The sequence below is a fragment of the Manihot esculenta genome, chromosome 4, assembly GCF_001659605.2.
Source record: "Manihot esculenta cultivar AM560-2 chromosome 4, M.esculenta_v8, whole genome shotgun sequence".
Lineage (NCBI taxonomy): Eukaryota > Viridiplantae > Streptophyta > Magnoliopsida > Malpighiales > Euphorbiaceae > Manihot > Manihot esculenta.
In genome coordinates, this window is record NC_035164.2 from 31,566,081 (window position 1) to 31,585,871 (window position 19,791).

General features: G+C 32.3%; 3 protein-coding genes and 1 non-coding gene across 6 annotated transcripts; 1 reads left to right on the forward strand and 3 right to left on the reverse strand.

The window, feature by feature from the left end:
* The first annotated feature begins 869 nt into the window (after positions 1–869).
* LOC110613783 (formamidopyrimidine-DNA glycosylase) lies at positions 870–6,460 on the forward strand. 2 transcript variants are annotated; one of them, XM_021755088.2, is made up of 10 exons: positions 870–1,202; positions 1,582–1,633; positions 2,373–2,430; positions 2,955–3,023; positions 3,131–3,256; positions 4,166–4,216; positions 4,949–5,026; positions 5,136–5,235; positions 5,531–5,565; positions 5,783–6,460. In XM_021755088.2, the coding sequence occupies exons 1-10, from the start codon at positions 974–976 to the stop codon at positions 6,209–6,211; spliced, it is 1,227 nt and encodes a 408-aa protein (XP_021610780.1). In that variant the 5' UTR covers positions 870–973; the 3' UTR covers positions 6,212–6,460. The 2 variants fall into 2 exon arrangements, with proteins under 2 accessions (XP_021610780.1, XP_021610781.1); XM_021755089.2 differs by having other exon boundaries at positions 5,810–6,460.
* Positions 6,444–10,813, reverse strand: LOC110613786 (cis-3-alkyl-4-alkyloxetan-2-one decarboxylase). Of its 2 annotated transcripts, XM_021755092.2 has the most exons (13): positions 10,224–10,813; positions 10,065–10,140; positions 9,883–9,968; positions 9,247–9,340; positions 9,083–9,159; positions 8,766–8,893; positions 8,523–8,594; positions 8,131–8,201; positions 7,901–7,976; positions 7,629–7,772; positions 7,324–7,440; positions 7,116–7,231; positions 6,444–6,766 (listed from the first exon to the last, which is right to left on the reverse strand). In XM_021755092.2, the coding sequence occupies exons 1-11, from the start codon at positions 10,479–10,481 to the stop codon at positions 7,401–7,403; spliced, it is 1,122 nt and encodes a 373-aa protein (XP_021610784.1). In that variant the 5' UTR covers positions 10,482–10,813; the 3' UTR covers positions 6,444–6,766; positions 7,116–7,231; positions 7,324–7,400. The 2 variants fall into 2 exon arrangements, with proteins under 2 accessions (XP_021610784.1, XP_021610783.1); XM_021755091.2 differs by lacking the exon at positions 6,444–6,766 and having other exon boundaries at positions 7,028–7,231.
* Positions 10,814–10,959: 146 nt separating this feature from the next.
* Positions 10,960–13,860, reverse strand: LOC110613784 (polyubiquitin). The gene is made up of 2 exons (XM_021755090.2): positions 13,715–13,860; positions 10,960–13,003 (listed from the first exon to the last, which is right to left on the reverse strand). Exon 2 carries the CDS (start codon positions 13,001–13,003, stop codon positions 11,174–11,176), a length of 1,830 nt encoding a protein of 609 aa, XP_021610782.2. The 5' UTR covers positions 13,715–13,860; the 3' UTR covers positions 10,960–11,173.
* A 4,205-nt stretch (positions 13,861–18,065) lies between these two features.
* On the reverse strand, positions 18,066–18,138 carry TRNAK-CUU. The gene has a single exon. It is a non-coding gene; the product is annotated as a tRNA-Lys (tRNA).
* Positions 18,139–19,791: the final 1,653 nt, after the last annotated feature.

The window sequence follows — 19,791 nt, forward strand, 5'->3', positions numbered from 1 at the left end:
TTTTAGATTTTATATAAAGTATACAAAGTTTAAATATTATTAGTAATTGGCCTAAATTTTCACTTATAATTTAAATTTTAAATTTTGAATAAAAAATTCTCAACTTTTAAATTTGTTATAATTACAATAATTTTTAAATTAATTTTAATTATATTTAAATTAACTTTGTCTTATTATTTTAATAAAATAAAAAATAAACTTTTTATTTATAATTCTCCGTTTGTTTCATTTACAAATATTTTTTTAAAAAATAATTAAAAAATATTTTTCTATTGTTTCAAAAAAAAATAATTTTCTAGTCAATTAAAAAATAAACAATTTTTCACACTTTAAAATTTTTACTAAAAAATTTATATGTAAATTTATTAATAAATTTTATTTTTTAAATTAAAATTAAATAATAAAAAATATTTTATCTCATTTAAAAATATTTTTCACAATAAAATATTTTTTTTCAAAAAATACTTTCTTAATACAAGCTATTTAAAAACTTAAATTATATTATAATTTATAATTCAATCCATCAATAGAATTTCTTATTAAAAATAATTTAACCAATATATATAAATACCAAAACTCTATATTTATATATAGATAAGAAAAGATGACAACCGATTAAATACTTACAAATACTCAAGCCAATTGAATTTTATTAATATGAATTTGAATAAAATTTAAAAGGAATTCAAATTTAGGAAAAATTTTTATTTAAATTTTATGTGATGAGTTCCTATTATTATGCCATTTATATAAAATAATTAATTAAAAAATCTATAATTTTTTTAATTTAGTTGTCATTAAAAATACTTTTTATATAAATAATTAATTATAATATATAAAGTTGGATAGAATTCAAAATTTTTAGATAGTAATAATTAGATATAGGAAGAATTTGCCACAGTGCTCCTACTTTCTCTCTCTACGCCCAAGCTTCAGTCTTCCGCTTACAGTACCGGAAACGAACCTACAGACAATGCCGGAGCTACCGGAGGTGGAGGCGGCGAGAAGGGCCGTAGAAGAGCACTGCTTAGGCAAGAGGATCAAGAAAGCTATCATAGCTAATGACCCTAAAGTCATCGACGGGGTCTCTTCCTCGGATTTCGAGTCTTCTCTTGTGGGAAAAACCGTAATTTCTGCTCTTCGCAAGGGCAAGAACCTCTGGCTCCAGCTTGATTCCCCTCCCTTCCCTTCGTTCCAGTTCGGTATGCTGTCAAATCTCTAGAACATATAATACTGAATTAGAATTTGTGTTGTCCCTGAGCGAAAGAAAAAATAAGGAGATCATGTAGGCTTTACTTTTTAGAATGCTGTGTTTTGAAGCTTCTATTTTGTTGCAACATGCAAATGGAGTAATTGGACAGGAGGAGGCTGTGTTTGTTGTTCAGTGATTGTAAATGGATGAACTGAGAGCCGTATTGGAAATGTGTTATAAAATCTGTCTTTAAAAACATTTGTAAGCTACCTAAAAACAAAAATCCAAAGTTCAGAGCTTTTATCTGCTCTTGTTTTGAGCGACTTATATGATTGAGGAAAGGCATTTTTGGTAGCCTCATTGTGCATAAATTAAAATTTAACTTTCAGGGATGGCTGGTGCTATATATATCAAGGGAGTTGCTGTTACCAAATATAAGAGGTAAGTCATGTTCTGCTCTGCCCTAGAGTGCAGATCCTTGCAGTATGCTTGTTTTGCATGCAAAATGAATTATATGCTGAAGAATTATGTAACAACGACTTTTCTTTGCAAAGATGCCAGTAACTGAAATTTTTAGTAGCATACTGGTGATTCCATCGATTTTTCCATTTGATATCATGTTTAAGTTGCTTCTAGAAATAGGAAACTGTAGCCCAAAAGAGAAGGTTTGATTGTTAAAGAAATCATAAACAAGTCCCTGGAAAAACTGAAAAAAATTATTTATTTATTTGTTTTTTTTTTCTTGATGATTTTCTATGAAGGACACTGAAAATGGAGCCTGTAGTACTAAACAAATAATAAAGAACACTACTTCTACTCGCTAAAAGATAAGGAGTAAAATTCAATTTGGTTTTCTTCTTAAATTTCATCATTGTTAAGATACTATAAAAATCGAGTATTATATCATATCAAAATATCTTGGGTCATTAATAAGATATTATTAGATGAATGAGACTGTCTCATTCATTGTGCGACTATATTTTAATTAACTTGTCAATCAGGTTGTGACTGTAATAAGTTATATGATGACAATGTATCTAACGGAATGGAAGATCAGGGTATTGGTGAACTTTTCGCGACTTGATGCATCTCTCTTCAGATGAGATATCAGTTTTTATTATACTGATTTCCACTTGCAGAATGATCTTAAACGTTAATCACAGTGGAGTGTTGTTTACAGGTCTGCCATAAATGACTCTGATGAGTGGCCATCCAAATATTCAAAGCTATTTATTGAAGTAAGAATTAGCACATATTCATGGACTAAAATATTTTAAGTTTTTACCCATGCCTTTTTCAGATAATGTATTACCTGTATGTGGTAAGTATTGCTCTTCGAGATTGTACTTGCGCTTGCATGTTTTTGTTGTGAGCTTCTTGAGCTTCTTGTGTTTGGTTTCAATTGAATTTGGGGGTGTTATATTTTGATTAAATGCTTAGAAACTAAATAAGGTATAAAGGATACCTTTTACGGAGTTATATTTTTCAAGGTAACCATGTTCTTTTGGAGATCTTATAAAAATGATATTTTATAGGGAAAAAAAAAAGAAGAAAGAAAAATCAAGCGTAAAACTTCTCTTATGCATAGCATAAAGGAACAGTATAATGTACAATATGCATTATTGCAAATCATATTACTGTTTTTAATTTTACATTCTGCCTGAGCGACCATAAATCTGTAGGGATGAGTGAGCATGCACTTATTGTTTCAAATTGTTTAGCCCCTATTTTGCCAGTTAATCAATGTGGAATACACTTGCAGTTAGATGATGGACTGGAGCTTTCTTTCACTGATAAGAGGAGATTTGCTAAAGTCCGCTTGCTCAAAGATGTAATTTACCATTTGCTAGATAAAAGTTTCTGTGCTTAACTAACTTGGTAGGCATCTTATTGGCTATTCATCACTTTACTTTTATTTATTTTGTTTTCTGGATGCAGCCAGGTTCTGTGCCTCCAATTTCTGAGCTCGGCCCTGATGCACTATTGGAGCCAATGAAATTTGATGAATTTTATGAATCCTTACACAAGAAAAAAATGGGAATAAAGGCTCTGTTACTTGATCAGGTTAGAAACTAAGCTTTTCTTTTTTTTACCATTTACAAGATAACATACAACATGAAGGTACAAGTGAACAAGGCAGCTATAACAAAGATTAAGGAGTCACCTTACATCAAAATTTTAAAATGCATAGTTAAGAATCCCTTTTCTTTTTGAAAATATTATGGCTGAATATGGGTATGAATCGAGTATACTAGATATCATGGCATTTAAGCAGCAATAATCTAGATAAAGAAGTTGTAACCACATTTGTATTGCAGCTTGAACCTATTTACAGTTTTATAGGACCCTGAAGTGCCAAGTGTTAGTTTGGGACAAAAATATTTCAGTTCAAGAACAATAGATTGCTGTTTCAGGTCTCCATAGTACAAAGCCATATAGATCAGCGTGCTCACAAGGTTTCAAAGCTTTAATTGTAACGTTGAATACTGACTGAATCTGTAACAGCCTGGTCCAAACTGATCTAAAAAACTTTTGGATCCATTTTTCACTTAGTCCAAAATGGTTATTTCCAATTATTTTGTAATTTCATACTAACTATTATATATAATTCCATTTTTCCGTAAACTGTCGGTGTGGGACGTGATAATTCTCCCCGATCAATTTCGCAAAGGTTGTGCTTCACACTCAATTGCTACGCTAGGACTAGACCCTCAGTTAATATGGTTTGCTAGTGTTTCGGGCAGCTCCACCTCATTCCGCACGTGTGGCCCTTTCCTCACAGCCCTACTAGGCTGCACAATTTTATACTAATTATAACAGCTCGGCCCAAAATATCTTTTGACCATTTTTCACTTGTCTAAAATGATTAACCCAAAGTTATTTAGTAGACTTGTGCTAGCTATTATATACAATTTCATTTTTCCTTAAACCGTCGATATGGGACGTGATAGTAACCTGTGTTCATCTTTGCAGAGTTTTATTTCTGGCATTGGAAACTGGATTGCAGATGAAGTGCTATACCAAGTTAGTGCACTTTTACGCCAATGACAATCTTATGTTTGATTAAAGCTGTAGACAGATTTTAGCACTCAATGATTCCATCAATATTAGAGCTTTGAATTTAAGTACATCAAGGCATGTTTTATGTAACTTGTTGTTGGTGAAACCCTAGCCTCGAACAACTCCTTATTCTGTTTCTTTTAACTTTTAATTCTTAATTTCAGGTCAAGGTAAAATGGTTTCTTTTTACTGTATGTGACTTTAAGAGTTTCTAAGGCATAATAATCGCAGGACTCAGAAGATATAATATGTTAGCAAGTTTGTGCAAACGGAATGAAATATGTGAAATGGACTAGTCCTGTACCAAATGTAGTTGAAATAATATGAGTTTAAAAGGTGGAGCTACTAAAATAGACAAAAGTATTGTCTAGGGTGGCTTGGTTTGGTCACCAAAAGGTAATAGGGGATGTGCTAACAAGGAGTTGCTTGACCAAAATAATATGGAAAGTAAGTTAGGCTAAAATTCTCGATGAAAAGAAGCATCATCGTGACGTTGCCTATAATATTTATATAATAGAGAATCTGGCTGCCATAGGCCACAACTAGATGGGGTTCAAGGTTTTGCCATAATTGTTTCTTGAGGTATACTATTTTTCACATAACAATATCATCTTATGAATTGTCTTTTTCATATCATTGCTATTGCCCAAGTCAAATACTGAAAGTTGGACAGTATGTGCTTCTGCTCTGTTACAGGCCAGAATTCATCCACTGCAAACTGCTTGCAGCTTGTCTAAAGAAAGCTGTGTAACATTACACAAGTGCATCAAGGAGGTAGGAGCAAAGTACTCTGGTTCCTATGAAGAGTCTTATTGGCAGTTGTAAAATTTTTTTTCTGTGAAGCATGCAATTTTCTTGAAGAATAGAAGAAACATATCTGTAGGTTATTCAATATGCGGTTCAAGTTGATGCTGAATGCAGCCACTTTCCTCTTGAATGGCTGTTTCATTTTCGATGGGGCAAAAAGCCTGGAACAGTTAATGGTAAGATACTTTTGATGTGAGAGATCATCTTGATGAAGAATTGTTCTTACAGGTCATTGAAAAATGAATAGAAGTTGAGGCTTTTGTTGATGGTTTGGCTCCTGACATACATAATATCTCACATTACCTCTTCCTCTCTATGCATATTGATACTTATCATTTTGTTTTAAGAATGCGATAAGGATGTAATTGTTATTTGAATTTGTATCTTAACTCGATTCTTAGAGTTTTTGTTTCTTGAAAACTGTTGATTCAATCTTGTACAGATATTGATAAGTTTTTTTGGTTATGGCAGGGAAGAAGATTGATTTTATCGCTGCTGGTGGTAGGGTATGTTATTTTAACAAAGAGCTTATCGGATCATTGTTGTTGCTCTATCGATTTCAGTAGTCTTTGCTATCTTTTCACATCTCGATAAGTACTTAGTAGCTATATAATAGTTGGTTGCTTTTTTGCTTATTTCTCAGTTGTTGAAGTATATACATGGTTTTAAATAAAAATGAAGATAATAGTAGTTTACTTTATGGGCTTGTACTTCTGGTTTTAGACAACAGCTTATGTACCAGAGTTGCAGAAGCTGAGTGGAGGGCAAGCTGTGAAAGCAGCAGGAGCACTGCAAAGAAAAACTCCAAATGGAAAAAAAGGCGAGGATGATGACGAAGATGAAGTGGAAGATGATGCCAATGAAGCAGGAAGTGAGGAAGAGGAAGAGGAAGAGGAAGAGGAAGCAACTAGAAAGGCTAAATCAAAGAGAGAATTAAAGTCCAGAGTACATGTCAAGAAGCCTCCAACTAAACAGAAGTCCAAGGCAAGTCATGAAAATGACAATGCTGCTGCTGATGATAATGGTGATGATGGAAAAGATGGAAAGCAGAAACCACGCCGAGCAACCAGTGATAAACAGGCTAAAGCAAAAAGGGAATCCAACAAGAAGGCTACCAATAACAGTAGAAAGCCAAAGAAGAAAGTGAAGTAAACTGCCGTGTCAAACGCAGCCCTCATTTACGCAGAAAGGTGGTTGTGTCCAGACCTATTCAAGTATCGTTTAATGGTAGTTAGTTACTTTGACCCAATTTTGTTTTAAAACACTGCCCTTCTGTCCACAGCAACATCTTCTGCAAATGTTTAGTCTACTCATGTGATACTTGGAAGAATAGTACTTTCCTGAAGGATGTTTCAGCGATATAAATTAGTAGTTCAATCTAAAACATCATGCGAAAGCCGCAAGCCAGAAGTATCCCAGTTAAATTTAATTTCAGCGGGGTTCATGGCTGTGCCATTAATTACAGAACAGGTGAAATCAATGATTTATAAAACTACTCGGCAATCATGCCAGTTCCAATATGTTAGTGTCGGCTAGTGATCCCAAAATACAAATGCAGCTGCAGCATCTGGTAACTAGTCTAGTAGAGTTTAGGGCTTCTGTATCTGCCTCTCTTCAGTTGCAATTTACTCGAGTACTGAATTTTGAGACCTAGGGTATTTCTGCTGTCTCTCAGATGTCCAAAATAGTTGCAGTACAGTTACAGACCTGTCATCAAAAAGCCAAAATTTTGCATATTATGGCTATTTAATATAATTGTTTAAATTTTTAAAGTTAATTGTAATTTTATTCGATTTTGAAATTCAATTTAGGAGGAGTATGCATGAGCAAGACCATCGCCGGAAGTGCACAAGTGATGATAATAGTTCCTTTTCCCCGTAGACTTGAAAGAAATAATTTTCATTACTTACATATATTTGACTTCATAACTAAAAGCTTTAGTTTTGATCATCAGAAAAAGCATGGACGTGAGCATCAGATTATTATTATTTTATTTCTACTACTGGCCTTAGCTTATGCATGAAATACAAGCAAGTTTGATCATAACCCCACTCACATGCATTCTCAAAGAAAAAGAAAATGTAATTAAGGTATTTTCTCTCAATTTCTCTCGATTTTCATGGTCATCTTTGCTGTGGTCGGATTGCTGCTCAGAGTCTCCTTGTGTATGATCTGTACGAGATTTTTGAAAACCAAGGGGGACATGTAAGATATTATTTGGCTATTGAAAGATTTTCCCAAAATAAGCAGCTAAAGTTTCTCACCTCAGCCAAATAGAACTGCAACTGAAAATTAACGGTTGCGCAGCTACATAATCACATTGTTAATTCATGTGCTGAATTTAAAAGAATAATCTCAGAGCATCCACAACTTTCTCAGGCCTATCAAGTCAGTTAAGAAAAAAAAGGAAAAAAAAAAAGGAAAGGAAAACAACAAATGGGCATTAGTTCATTGGCAATGGAGATATTTCCAGAATTGTGAGGTCTCGAGTGCTAGTCGAAACCTACTTTGTCCCAAAAAGAAAGGAAAAAGAAATGGGGAATGAAAATAGGGCATGTAGAACAATTACCAGTCTTCCTGTGGCATATGGCCAGCACCTTCTATCAACTTCAGCTTAACAATATCAGGATTTCGTTTCTGAAACTCTTCTGCAACAGATTGAGGCAAATATTTGTCTACTATTCCCCAAGCAAGAAGTATTGGTTTATCCCATCTGAAGAATTTATAATGCGAAGTTAAGAAAGTGAATAGTGAAAAATCAGCTTTTCTCTATCAAGTGTATAAAGAAATTCAGCAAATATTGTTCAAAATCATGTAACGGACAGACTAAAAACATTCTACCTTTCAGTTGCAAAGCCATCGGCTATTTGGCTTGAAATATCTCTGAAATTAATCTTTCTTGCAGCCTCGAGGAGAGCTGAAAAAACAATCTTGAATTATGTACAAGCAACTAATGTTGATCTTATGAAAAAAAAGTGCAACATAGATGCATTTTACAACACTGCCACGTGGCATATATGTGTGTGTGCATAAGCTTTCAGCTCAATGAAAAGCAAAATCAAGATACAAACCAAATCCTGGTCCACTGCTTGCCAAATATGGTAACCGGTAAACGTCAGCCTTTTCTGTCTTCAGGACATAACTGCAAAAGTAATTCTTACATTGTAAAAGAACAACACGAGCAAGAAGTTATCAGAACAACTTGCAAATCTCAATCTACACAGATACTAAATAATCAGCAGCTTGGATTAATCTATAGCTGTTAAACAATTGCATTGTTCAAGTCATTCCTCCAACAGCATATTAAGGATATCATGCTGGGAACAGCGATCAAAGATTGAAGAAAAACAGAACTTGATAGAAACATCTTCTGAAACTCCATTAAACCTTGTATGATGGAAACAGATTGTTCTACTAAAAACCAGAGGATCAATTTGAAGTTGGTTACAGTTTGGATACATACGGGCTACCTGCTTCAATAAAGCGTTCAGCCATAATAGCATTTTGGGAGGTAAATTCTCCATAGAAAGGAATTCTGCATGATAAATGAATAGAAATAAGAAGAAAATAATTTAAGGAAAAAAAAAGGCTGGATATTCTCAAAAGAGACTACGAAGTGAGCATCAAACTACGCAAGGCTTGCAAGATATGATCCTCACAATGCAACATATTATGAGCAGTTTTATCAACAGAATAATCACAGAACCTTAGCTGTTGAAATAGCCGAGGGACGGGAGATGAAACTGTCAGTGGACTATTCAAAATTGCAATCCTTGATATCTTGCTCTTGTTTTTCAGGGCCCATGTCAATCCATATGAACCTACAAGAAAACCCTTTTGGGAAGAATGTAAGAAATGCAAATTAGGTGCATACCTTTAGTTGAATAATGCTTTTAAAGAATTGATAAAATTACTGAACCAGTATATGCAGATTCAGGATGTTTTATAAATGTATAGATGCCCAGCATAATATTTTGCCACAACTGAAAATGAATAGCTTGTATTCAGAAGCTTCTTCTGAACCTGAACAACAAGAAAGAATGGAGATTTAATGTCCAGAACTTCAAGTAATGCATCAAGTGCCTCGTGGAACTCCTTCTCTGCGCAGTAGAAATTGGGAGATGTGAGACACACTGCGAAATAAAATGTTAATTTTCATTAAAATGATATTAACACCAAATTAAAACCTGTATAATCAAAACCATATCCTGGCTGTGGCTTGTCACTGAAACCAAACCCTATCCAGTCAGGTGCAAAGCAGTGGAACCCATAATCTGACATCTATGCAAGAAACAGGCAAAAAGATATAAAATAATCACAAATAATAGCAGAATTGATTTTTAGAAGACGGATAGAGCAGGTGAAGTTACAATTTGCATAAGATGATCAAAAGGGCCCCTGATTGGTCTGTTCTACATATTATTGATATTGAAAGACATTCATTTTCGTAGATCTTTCTTGCCAACTGATTCTCAAGGTAATAGAATGAAAATCTTAATAAGATCAGTATTGATCATATATTACTAAGGACAGAACATTCCTTAAAGTGCATGGATGAATGATGATGAACAATTAAATAAGCTTTAAACATTTTTTTAATAAGTTTAATAAATAAGAAATTTTACATAATGAGCTGAAAGTTGAAGCTCGGAAGCAGGTATATGGTAATCTAAAGTTGTGATGCAAGAAGTTGTACAAAGCATACAACTTGATTTGCCGTAAGGAATGACATAAGACTTTAGTTAGAATATTAGATCATAACATTCAAAATTAAACCCAAGAGAAAAAAATAGAAAGCAGAATCGGAAACCGGGTAAACCAACCTGTGACATGACAACTCGATAGCTATAAGATTGAGTAGGAGCACCATGTAGAAAGACAATTGTTCCCTTTTGGCTCTCAGGTGATCCTGCATCCCCAAGAAAAAAGGTACTTGTTAAACAAAGTACGTCAATATTTACCAGAAGGATGAACTGATTAATGTTGCCACGGAGATAAGTTCTACCAGTTTCTCTAACAAACCACGTAAACTTCCCGGATTTTACATATGAACCATATTCCTTTCCCTTGTCCTCGATCCTCTAGAACCAAAGAGAATCATTTAATATACTGCAATAGAACTACAGCAAATGTTTGTCTGAATGCAAGAACAAAACAAACTTACATAAAGCATTTGGCCAACATTGCCGTCCTCCGCAGGGCTCTCAGGGAGCTGGATGGCACTACGGCTGGAAGGATTATCTGTGACAAAACCAAAAGGATTAAATGCTGGGGCATCATCTTTACCTTTGTTTTTGCCGCCTTCACTGTTTGTGGTGTTTAGTATAATTGTAGTTGCTCTTCTTCTGTAGTTTGTGTTCTTCATTTTGGCGGCATAAGCTGTTAGAGAAGGTGGGAGAGGGGAGAGCAGAGCCCATGCCATTTGGTCTGCTTGCGCGTTTGTTTCTGTGAAGAGAGTTATAATATTTTAACTGAACAGCCTACACCACTCCTTTCAGATGTCTCTTTTTTGTGGATGTCTTTTGTAGTGGAGGCATTTGGGTTCAGTATGGGTTTCGTGGCTCCACGCGCTCTCTTATTGGCTGGATTCGATCCTGGAATCTTGTATGACGCGTTCCTTGATCCATATTGAAAACTGGAGGGTAACGCCAACAGCAAGTTGTAGAAATTGAAAACAGAAGTCCCATGTGAGCCACAGGCAGAGCGTACAACAACTAAATTTTTGCCTAACGAATCTCAGCCGACATGCTAATTTCCCATTTTCGCTAACACTCTGGTCGTTAAAATTGCAGTGACCAACATAACTGGCTTTCACACACGACAAAGAACATACTCGGAAGACGGGAAGAATTTAACATAACATAATTCTCTACATCCCAATTAGCACAAAGCATGAATCGTAATTCCAGAATATTATATTGGCAAGTCAAGCCAACTTTATTAACCCTTGAAGTAAAAGTACCAATGACCTTATAGCGGCCATTTCAAAAGCTTTAGTAAAGTACTCGCAACCATTCCAAAATAACAAGTCTTGGAGGTTTAAAAACTTATTTAAAGCCATTAAGGCAAGGCATTACTAGTAGCTATTAAGAACATACTAGACACAACCAAAACTCAGAAACCACCGCGAAGGCGGAGGACAAGGTGCAAGGTAGACTCCTTCTGGATATTGTAATCAGCAAGGGTCCTTCCATCCTCAAGCTGCTTTCCAGCGAAAATCAATCTCTGCTGATCTGGTGGAATTCCTTCCTTGTCCTGGATTTTAGCCTTCACGTTGTCAATAGTATCCGAACTCTCTACCTCCAAAGTAATGGTCTTCCCAGTAAGAGTCTTCACAAAAATCTGCATTCCACCACGAAGGCGGAGCACCAGGTGAAGGGTGGACTCCTTCTGGATGTTGTAGTCTGCAAGAGTGCGGCCATCCTCAAGCTGCTTACCAGCAAAAATCAACCTCTGCTGGTCTGGAGGAATCCCTTCTTTGTCCTGAATCTTGGCCTTGACATTGTCAATGGTGTCCGAACTTTCAACCTCCAAGGTGATTGTCTTCCCTGTAAGGGTCTTAACAAATATCTGCATGCCACCACGAAGGCGGAGCACCAGGTGGAGGGTGGACTCTTTCTGGATATTGTAGTCTGCAAGTGTGCGGCCATCCTCAAGCTGCTTACCAGCAAAGATCAACCTCTGCTGATCTGGAGGGATCCCTTCCTTGTCCTGAATCTTGGCCTTGACATTGTCAATAGTGTCTGAGCTCTCAACCTCCAAGGTGATTGTCTTCCCTGTAAGAGTCTTCACAAAAATCTGCATTCCACCACGAAGGCGGAGCACCAGGTGAAGGGTGGACTCCTTCTGAATGTTGTAGTCTGCAAGAGTGCGGCCATCCTCAAGCTGCTTTCCTGCAAAAATCAACCTCTGCTGATCTGGTGGGATACCCTCCTTGTCCTGGATCTTGGCCTTGACATTGTCAATAGTATCAGAACTTTCAACCTCCAAGGTGATGGTCTTCCCTGTAAGAGTCTTCACAAATATCTGCATTCCACCACGGAGGCGGAGCACCAGGTGAAGGGTGGACTCCTTCTGGATGTTGTAGTCTGCAAGAGTGCGGCCATCCTCAAGCTGCTTACCAGCAAAAATCAACCTCTGCTGGTCTGGAGGAATCCCTTCTTTGTCCTGAATTTTGGCCTTGACATTGTCAATGGTGTCCGAACTTTCAACCTCCAAGGTGATTGTCTTCCCTGTAAGGGTCTTAACAAATATCTGCATGCCACCACGAAGGCGGAGCACCAAGTGGAGGGTGGACTCTTTCTGGATATTGTAGTCTGCAAGTGTGCGGCCATCCTCAAGCTGCTTACCAGCAAAGATCAACCTCTGCTGATCTGGAGGGATCCCTTCCTTGTCCTGAATTTTGGCCTTGACATTGTCAATCGTGTCCGAACTCTCTACCTCCAAAGTAATGGTCTTCCCTGTAAGAGTCTTCACAAAAATCTGCATTCCACCACGAAGGCGGAGCACCAGGTGGAGGGTGGACTCCTTCTGGATGTTGTAGTCTGCAAGAGTGCGGCCATCCTCAAGCTGCTTACCAGCAAAAATCAACCTCTGCTGGTCTGGAGGAATCCCTTCTTTGTCCTGAATCTTGGCCTTGACATTGTCAATGGTGTCCGAACTTTCAACCTCCAAGGTGATTGTCTTCCCTGTAAGGGTCTTAACAAATATCTGCATGCCACCTCGAAGGCGGAGCACCAGGTGGAGGGTGGACTCTTTCTGGATATTGTAGTCTGCAAGTGTGCGGCCATCCTCAAGCTGCTTACCAGCAAAGATCAACCTCTGCTGGTCAGGTGGAATTCCCTCTTTGTCCTGGATTTTAGCTTTAACATTGTCAATGGTGTCTGAGCTTTCCACCTCCAGGGTGATTGTCTTTCCGGTTAGGGTTTTCACGAAGATCTGCATCTGTTAGCCAGAAAGAAATCAAATTAACGTCAGTTTAAAAGCATTGACAGCCAAACAGAGTGACTTAAAAAACATTTACTTATTAAATTTTGGCAGATCAACCAAAAAAACTGAATTTCTACAAAACAAAACAAAACAAAGGAAAAAGGTTTACCAAATCGGTTATGATTCTGAACAACCCATTACCAAGGATCAATCTATTCATATTAGAGATATTCTAAATAAAACAGAGAACATACCCATAGAGAATAGGCCATATGCTTGATCACATCATACCAAATCAATGAAGTAAAAAACAAGCATAAATCTAAAGCTCATATACATACATACATATATAAATATATGATCTTTAAAATTTTAGTCCTTTTGCAATATCCATAGATCTAAAAGATACAGCAAATAGGATCTAAAATCAGAACTCAATTACACAAAAATCAACGAACAACGTAAAAAAACCTACGGCATCGAAAACCACTTTCCAATATCCACAGATCTAAAAGAACAAAGGAATAATATAACAAATAGGATCTAAAATCACAACTCGGATGATTAATTACAAAAAATCAAAATCAACGAACAACACAAACCACTACAGAATCAAAAGTTCTCAGCTAACCACAATATCAATAAGAAATCTAGACAATGATAAATAATAGTCAAATTCAATACCGAAATCGGCAGAACGTCAGAAGCTAAAAGAGAGAGAATTACCTTGAAAGAGAGGAAGAGATTAGGATCAGGTCGAGATCTGAGCTTTGAATGGTTATGCGAAGATACATTGGGGGTGGAGACCTCTTCTTATTGTGCTCGTGGTTAGCTGAAATGACCAAACTACCCATGAATTATTGTAAATTTAGAATTGAGTCGGCGTTACGTTATCCGTCTTCGGGGGCATGCACACCACGGGCCCACAGGCCGAAATTAGTTCCTACTTTTCCTTTTCATTAGTTTTTTTTTATTATTATTTTAATAAAATTTAATAAATCAATAATAATTAATAACTAACAAAAATAGAATAGGTAATAAATTGTTATATTTAGTTTCAATTTGATAATAAATGTATGAATTAATGGTAAAAAAAGTTTTGTATTTTTAATTTTATTATAATTATATTTTTTATTTTTTATTAATTAAAATTTAATTTTTTAAAATTATTTTAATTATATTTTATCATTATTTATATGAATAAAAATTAACAAAATTATCACATTACTCATATTACAAAAATATATTACATTAATAAATTTTAAAATAAAATTAATAATATTTTAAAAATTTAAAGTAAATCATAATAAAATTAAAAGTGTAAGATTTTTTTGATAATTATTTATTTCTTTTAATTTTTAAAATATTTTTAGATATTAGTATAATTTAAAAAAATGATAAATTAATATTATATTTAAAAGTTAAAAGAATAATTCTAAAAAATATTTTAAAAAATTATTTTATTATTTTTAATATTTTTAAATTGAATTATATTAAATATTATTTTAAATTATTTTTTAATAGTTTAATGTGTATATTAAACGGATTCAAAAAAAATTGGCTAATAATAATTTTAATTAAAATAAGTTTTAAAAAATATTATTATTATAAAATTATTGATAAAAATTAAAATAAAATTAAATAATAATAATAATAATTTTTAAATATTTTTAATAGTAAAAAGAATAATATAATAATTTTATAAATTTTTAATTAATTATTAAGTATATTTTATCAAATATTAAAAAAATAAATTTTAATTAAAAAATAAAAATATAAAATGAAATTATAATCAAAATAAAATATAAATTTTTTTTAATAATTAATTTTAAATTTTACTAATATGATACAGTTATATTACATTGACATAATAAATAATATAATAATTTTATTAAAAAAATATAAATAACGATAAATATAATTAAAATAATTTTAAAAGATTAATTTTAATTTAAAAATATAAAATATAATTATAATAAAATTAAAAATATAATTTTTTTTCATTAATTTTAAATATATTAATTAAATTTTACGTGATTTTATATTTAATATTTTAATTTTAATTTTTAATCTCTTTATAAAAAATTTATGTTTCTTTCTCACTATTAAAGTAATTTATTTTATAGAAAATATGATTATTATAATATAAATTCATGCAAAAATAATATACTAATTATTAAATTAAATATTCAAATGAAACTTATGTAATATAAATAAATATTTCAATGTTAACATGAATATTTAATTTATTAATTAAATTTATTTTGTAAATTTATTTTTACATAATTATCTTGAAAATTATTATATAAAAATAATTTCCAAGTACCACCCATGGCCGACGGTGGCTCTTTACAAGTACGTTCCCCCCTACCACACGTACTTTAACGTGGAACAAGTTTTAATGACCACACGACATGGTAGGTACAAAATTTTATATATTGAATTTTTTTTTCATTTTCATTTAGAGTACATTAAAAAAGTTAATATAATATTTTTATAGTCAAAATGAAAAGTTAATTTATTTTTAAAGAAATATATTCATATATATATATATATATATAGGGCGTGCCATAAATTATAAAGCTTGTATATAGTTTTAAAATGTTTAGAGTGTGTGCTTCTCGGCCCCTTAGATTTTATGATTTTGAAACTTAGATTTTATGATTTTGAAACTTGTTATTATTTGATTCGTTAAATTCTACATCGATTGTAGGATTAACGTGCCCCTTATATGAGTTATAGACACTTCTCTTTTTAACTAGCCAATCCCTTAGCAATTTATAGTGTGAGTTAGATCTGATCCAAATTTAATATAGTATCAATTAGATCTCTCATAAATATGTCATACATCAGTAATATTCTGGACATGAAAGCATGTTAAATCCGGTGAAGAGTATGTCGAATCCCACGTCGATTGTTAGGTATTATTAGTTTGATAATTATATCGTCATTTTTTTTAAATTTTAATACAATCTTCACATATGAAAAAAATAGATTTTTTACTAATAAAAAATAGATAGCTATATATTTATGAACATTATAGCAATCTTTGGTAACATTCTAGATGGAATTGAAACTTGGCCTTTCCTTTGTCTCCTCTCCCAATCTATCCAATCTTTTGTCATCGGATTCTTGCTTGCGCATGGTTAATGAAATACCTTTATTCAAGGCAGGGAAAATCAAAATAGAGAATTTTTAAACCGAAACTAGAATTATAAATGTTACCATAAAAGAAATATTTTGTATATTTAATTAATTATATATAAATACTCTAGGTAACAATATTCTCAAATAATCTTGATTATTTAAAAAAAAACTATATTTTGTCTCTAAAAATTCATTCACAAACATAGTCTAAAAAAATTAATTATTAAACAAAAAACAATATATTACCTCCAAAAATTCAGTCTCAAACATAATGGCAATCCTTATCAACATCAATCCCATGGTTTTTTATATGAGTGGTCCTGCTCTCATTCCACACACAAGGGGTGGTCCTAATTAATTCTCATTGTCTTCTCTTCCTTTCTCCTTCTATATATCTCTTTCTTTCCCTCTTTGAGAGCTTAATTATGTTGTGTCCCATGAGTGAGAATAGAGAGCAGAAAATTGGGGAAAGGTCCTGTCATGCTTTTCCACAGCTTTCTTGAACTTCTTCTTCTTCTTCTTGTTCTAGCTGGCTTCTTATTTCTTGTTGTGTGCATGGCATTCTTAGAAGTTCAAGAAAGCTGTGGGAGAACATGGCAACTTAGGACTTTGATGTTCTCTCTCTCTCCCTCTCTCTCTCTATCTTTTTCCTTCTCTCGTTCATAGTCTTGCATGTTTTAGCTCTTGAATTATATACTGATTTATATTTCTTTTTTCCTTTCAATTTCAGGCACATTTTGCTTTTTAAACTCTGTTTAAGAGAAAATAGAGATTTTCTCGGAAAATGCGCATGTTAATTATGGGTTATAATTAACATTTTTTTATATTTATTTTGAAATTATGGATTCTGATAAACTTCTGTTTTTAATCTAGAAATTCATTAGTTCATAATATAATTACAATGTAGCAATGATGCTTTATTTATATATTTTCTTCTGGTTTTGTAGATTTGCAGCTGCGAATTTTGCCATAATTTCTCACACTAATAATAAAATTTATAGCTTCTAGTTTATGTACTCTTTATTTTAATAATTCTTTATCTGCCTCTTCTTTAAAAAAAATCATAAAATATTATGAAAAAATTAATAAATTAGGTTGAACTACAGATTGTTGCAATGCATGTATAGCAGAAGAAGATCCATTATTTATTTTTCTTTTAATTTAATATCTCTCTTTTAAAAAAAAAAAAAAAATCTGTCTTTTCCTTTGGCATTTTCCTACAGAAACCAAAGGATAATATTTGTCTGCAAACAAAATCTTTCAGGTTGTCCATGATGAATCTGCACCTCCTTATGTGATCCCATATTGGTTTGTCTCTGGACTTGCAGCTTTCAATTTCTTTTACTTGCAGCTTTGGCTGCAGAACTAAGGATTACTTTCATAATTAAATTATTTTATTTTAGTTGGGTTTGATGAATGCCTAATGAAATCATTCAAACTGTTCATATTTACAAAAAGGTTTAATTTTCACTCATGTGTACTCCTCAATCAAAGTAAATAAATAATGAATCAATTTCTATTATCATTAAAATTACAATAAACTCTCCCATCCCTTAAATTAAAAAAGAGAAAGACTAAAAAAAAAGGAAAAAAAAAGCCTTAAATTAAAAAAGAGAAAGACTCGGGAAAAAAAGAAAAAAATTAAAAAAAGAATATAACATAAAGACTAAAAAAAAATTTTAAAAAGCCCTTAAATGAAAAAAGAGTTCACTCAGGAAAAAAGAAAAAAATTAAAAAAGAATATAAAAACAGCCCTTAAATTAAAAAAGAGAAAGATTCAGGAAAAAAGAAAAAAATTAAAAAAGAATATAACATAAAACATTTAAGACGAAAAAAAAAAAGGAAAACAAATTAAAAAAGAGAAAGACTCAGGAAAAAAGAAAAAAAAGGAAAAAAATTAATAAAGAATATTATAAAAACAAAAAACAGACGCCCACCGTGGGGCTCGAACCCACGACCACAAGGTTAAGAGCCTTGCGCTCTACCAACTGAGCTAGACGGGCTTGTTGGCTACTTGTTTCTGTAATGTCTTGAACATTTAAATCATATTCACTACAAATAGATTATCGAATCCGTCTCTAGTGATGGGTGTACAATATAAAAAACACTTATGCTCCATTTATTTGAAAAATAAATTATTTTCCAATATTTAGTTGCAATATTAAAAAACAAACAACATTGATAAAATTAGATATAAAAAAGTTTGATGAGTCAATAAATTTATATATAAAAGGTTCAGTAATGTCTTAAAAATTATTTAATTTTTTAAATATTTTTTATTTATTATTTTTAAATGATATAAACGTAAAAAATATATAAAAAAAATATTTCACTAAAAACATTTCGTGAAGTAAACGTAGCTTTAAAATGATAATTTTACTTATTAAATATATATACACATATAAAAAAATATATATAGATTAGATTTTACTTATTAACTATAATACAGCCTTGTAAATATAATTGTTGTATTATTAAATTTTTTAAAATCTAATAAGTTAGTGATAATTAATAACTACTTTTATTCTTATTTTATTAAAAATTAACTGCTTTTATAATTTTATATGATGTGTCCTATTATTTTATTATTTTGTTATATTTTATTTATCGAAGAAAAAGGGAATTATGGAGACTTAATCCTCAGATCGAGGGAGTGATGCCGCATGCCATCCCAACTAGGAGACAACATGCTATTTGTTTTTCTCTCTTTTGATCATCTCACGTTATTTATTAATTTATTTTAATTTTATATTAATTATTAAATTAAATATGCTATTATACTCAGTTTTAACTTTAACTTATTTATTAAATATTTTTAAAATCCATTGTAATCTTAATTTATACTATTACTTTTATATCAATATTTGTATGTAAAAAAGAAAAATCTCAAATAATTACTTTAATCCTGCATTGAATTATCTAAGAGAAAGTAAAATCACATTTGATAATCGTGAGATTCGGTGAGGTGTTAAATCTCTTTATATTTGACTTAAAATAGTGGGATTTGTAAGATGAAAAAAATTGTCGGGAGATCACTGGAAAAGTTTTCGGTAGAGATCCTTCTACGTTCAAGTCAGATTTAAAAACTTCATGGAGTTAAAAGGAAGTAAAATAGAGCAGAGAAAATAAGAAAACGGTGGTTTTGGATTCTCTCAGTGTGACCGTCAAAGAGAGAGATAGATTCCTCTTTCGAGAGAAATTTTTTTTTTTTAAATTAGTCTGATGCATAAATACTTTTAAATAAATACCTCTATGGAACAGATATACTTTTATACAGATATATCAGACAGTACATTAATGATAATTATAAGGTAATAAATATGAAATCAACTAGTTCGTACCCTCTACATGCACACTTATGATTCTTGTGCTGAACTAAGAGGTGACCAGCTTACAGGAAATCAACATTTTTATTCTAACTTCATCGGGTCATGTTGAACTCATCCGACCTACATAGAAATGAACTCATTCCGATTACTAAAGTCAGCCATATTGGCATTTAAAGTCTTATTGTAGTAAAGACTTTTGAAGATATCGGTTTGTTCGTACTCTTCAATTTTTTAGAAAGTCGATCGGTCTGTCCGTTCTGCACTTAGATAAACTCAAGAGTGTTGGTGGTCTGATTTTTTATATTAAATAGATTGAACTTCTTAATA

What these genes read in the sequence shown, in the direction of transcription:
- LOC110613783 (XM_021755088.2), top strand. Translation starts at nt 974, where the DNA reads ATGCCGGAGCTACCGGAGGTGGAGGCGGCGAGAAGGGCCGTAGAAGAG. An exon ending in AAAGCCTGGAACAGTTAATG is followed by an intron (nt 5,236 to 5,530) that starts GTAAGATACTTT and finishes TGGTTATGGCAG; the next exon opens with GGAAGAAGATTGATTTTATC. An exon ending in TTATCGCTGCTGGTGGTAGG is followed by an intron (nt 5,566 to 5,782) that starts GTATGTTATTTT and finishes TTCTGGTTTTAG; the next exon opens with ACAACAGCTTATGTACCAGA.
- LOC110613786 (XM_021755092.2), bottom strand. Translation starts at nt 10,481, where the DNA reads ATGGCATGGGCTCTGCTCTCCCCTCTCCCACCTTCTCTAACAGCTTAT. An exon ending in ATGTTGGCCAAATGCTTTAT is followed by an intron (nt 10,141 to 10,223) that starts GTAAGTTTGTTT and finishes CTTTGGTTCTAG; the next exon opens with AGGATCGAGGACAAGGGAAA. An exon ending in TTTATTGAAGCAGGTAGCCC is followed by an intron (nt 8,202 to 8,522) that starts GTATGTATCCAA and finishes TTACTTTTGCAG; the next exon opens with TTATGTCCTGAAGACAGAAA.
- LOC110613784 (XM_021755090.2), bottom strand. Translation starts at nt 13,003, where the DNA reads ATGCAGATCTTCGTGAAAACCCTAACCGGAAAGACAATCACCCTGGAG.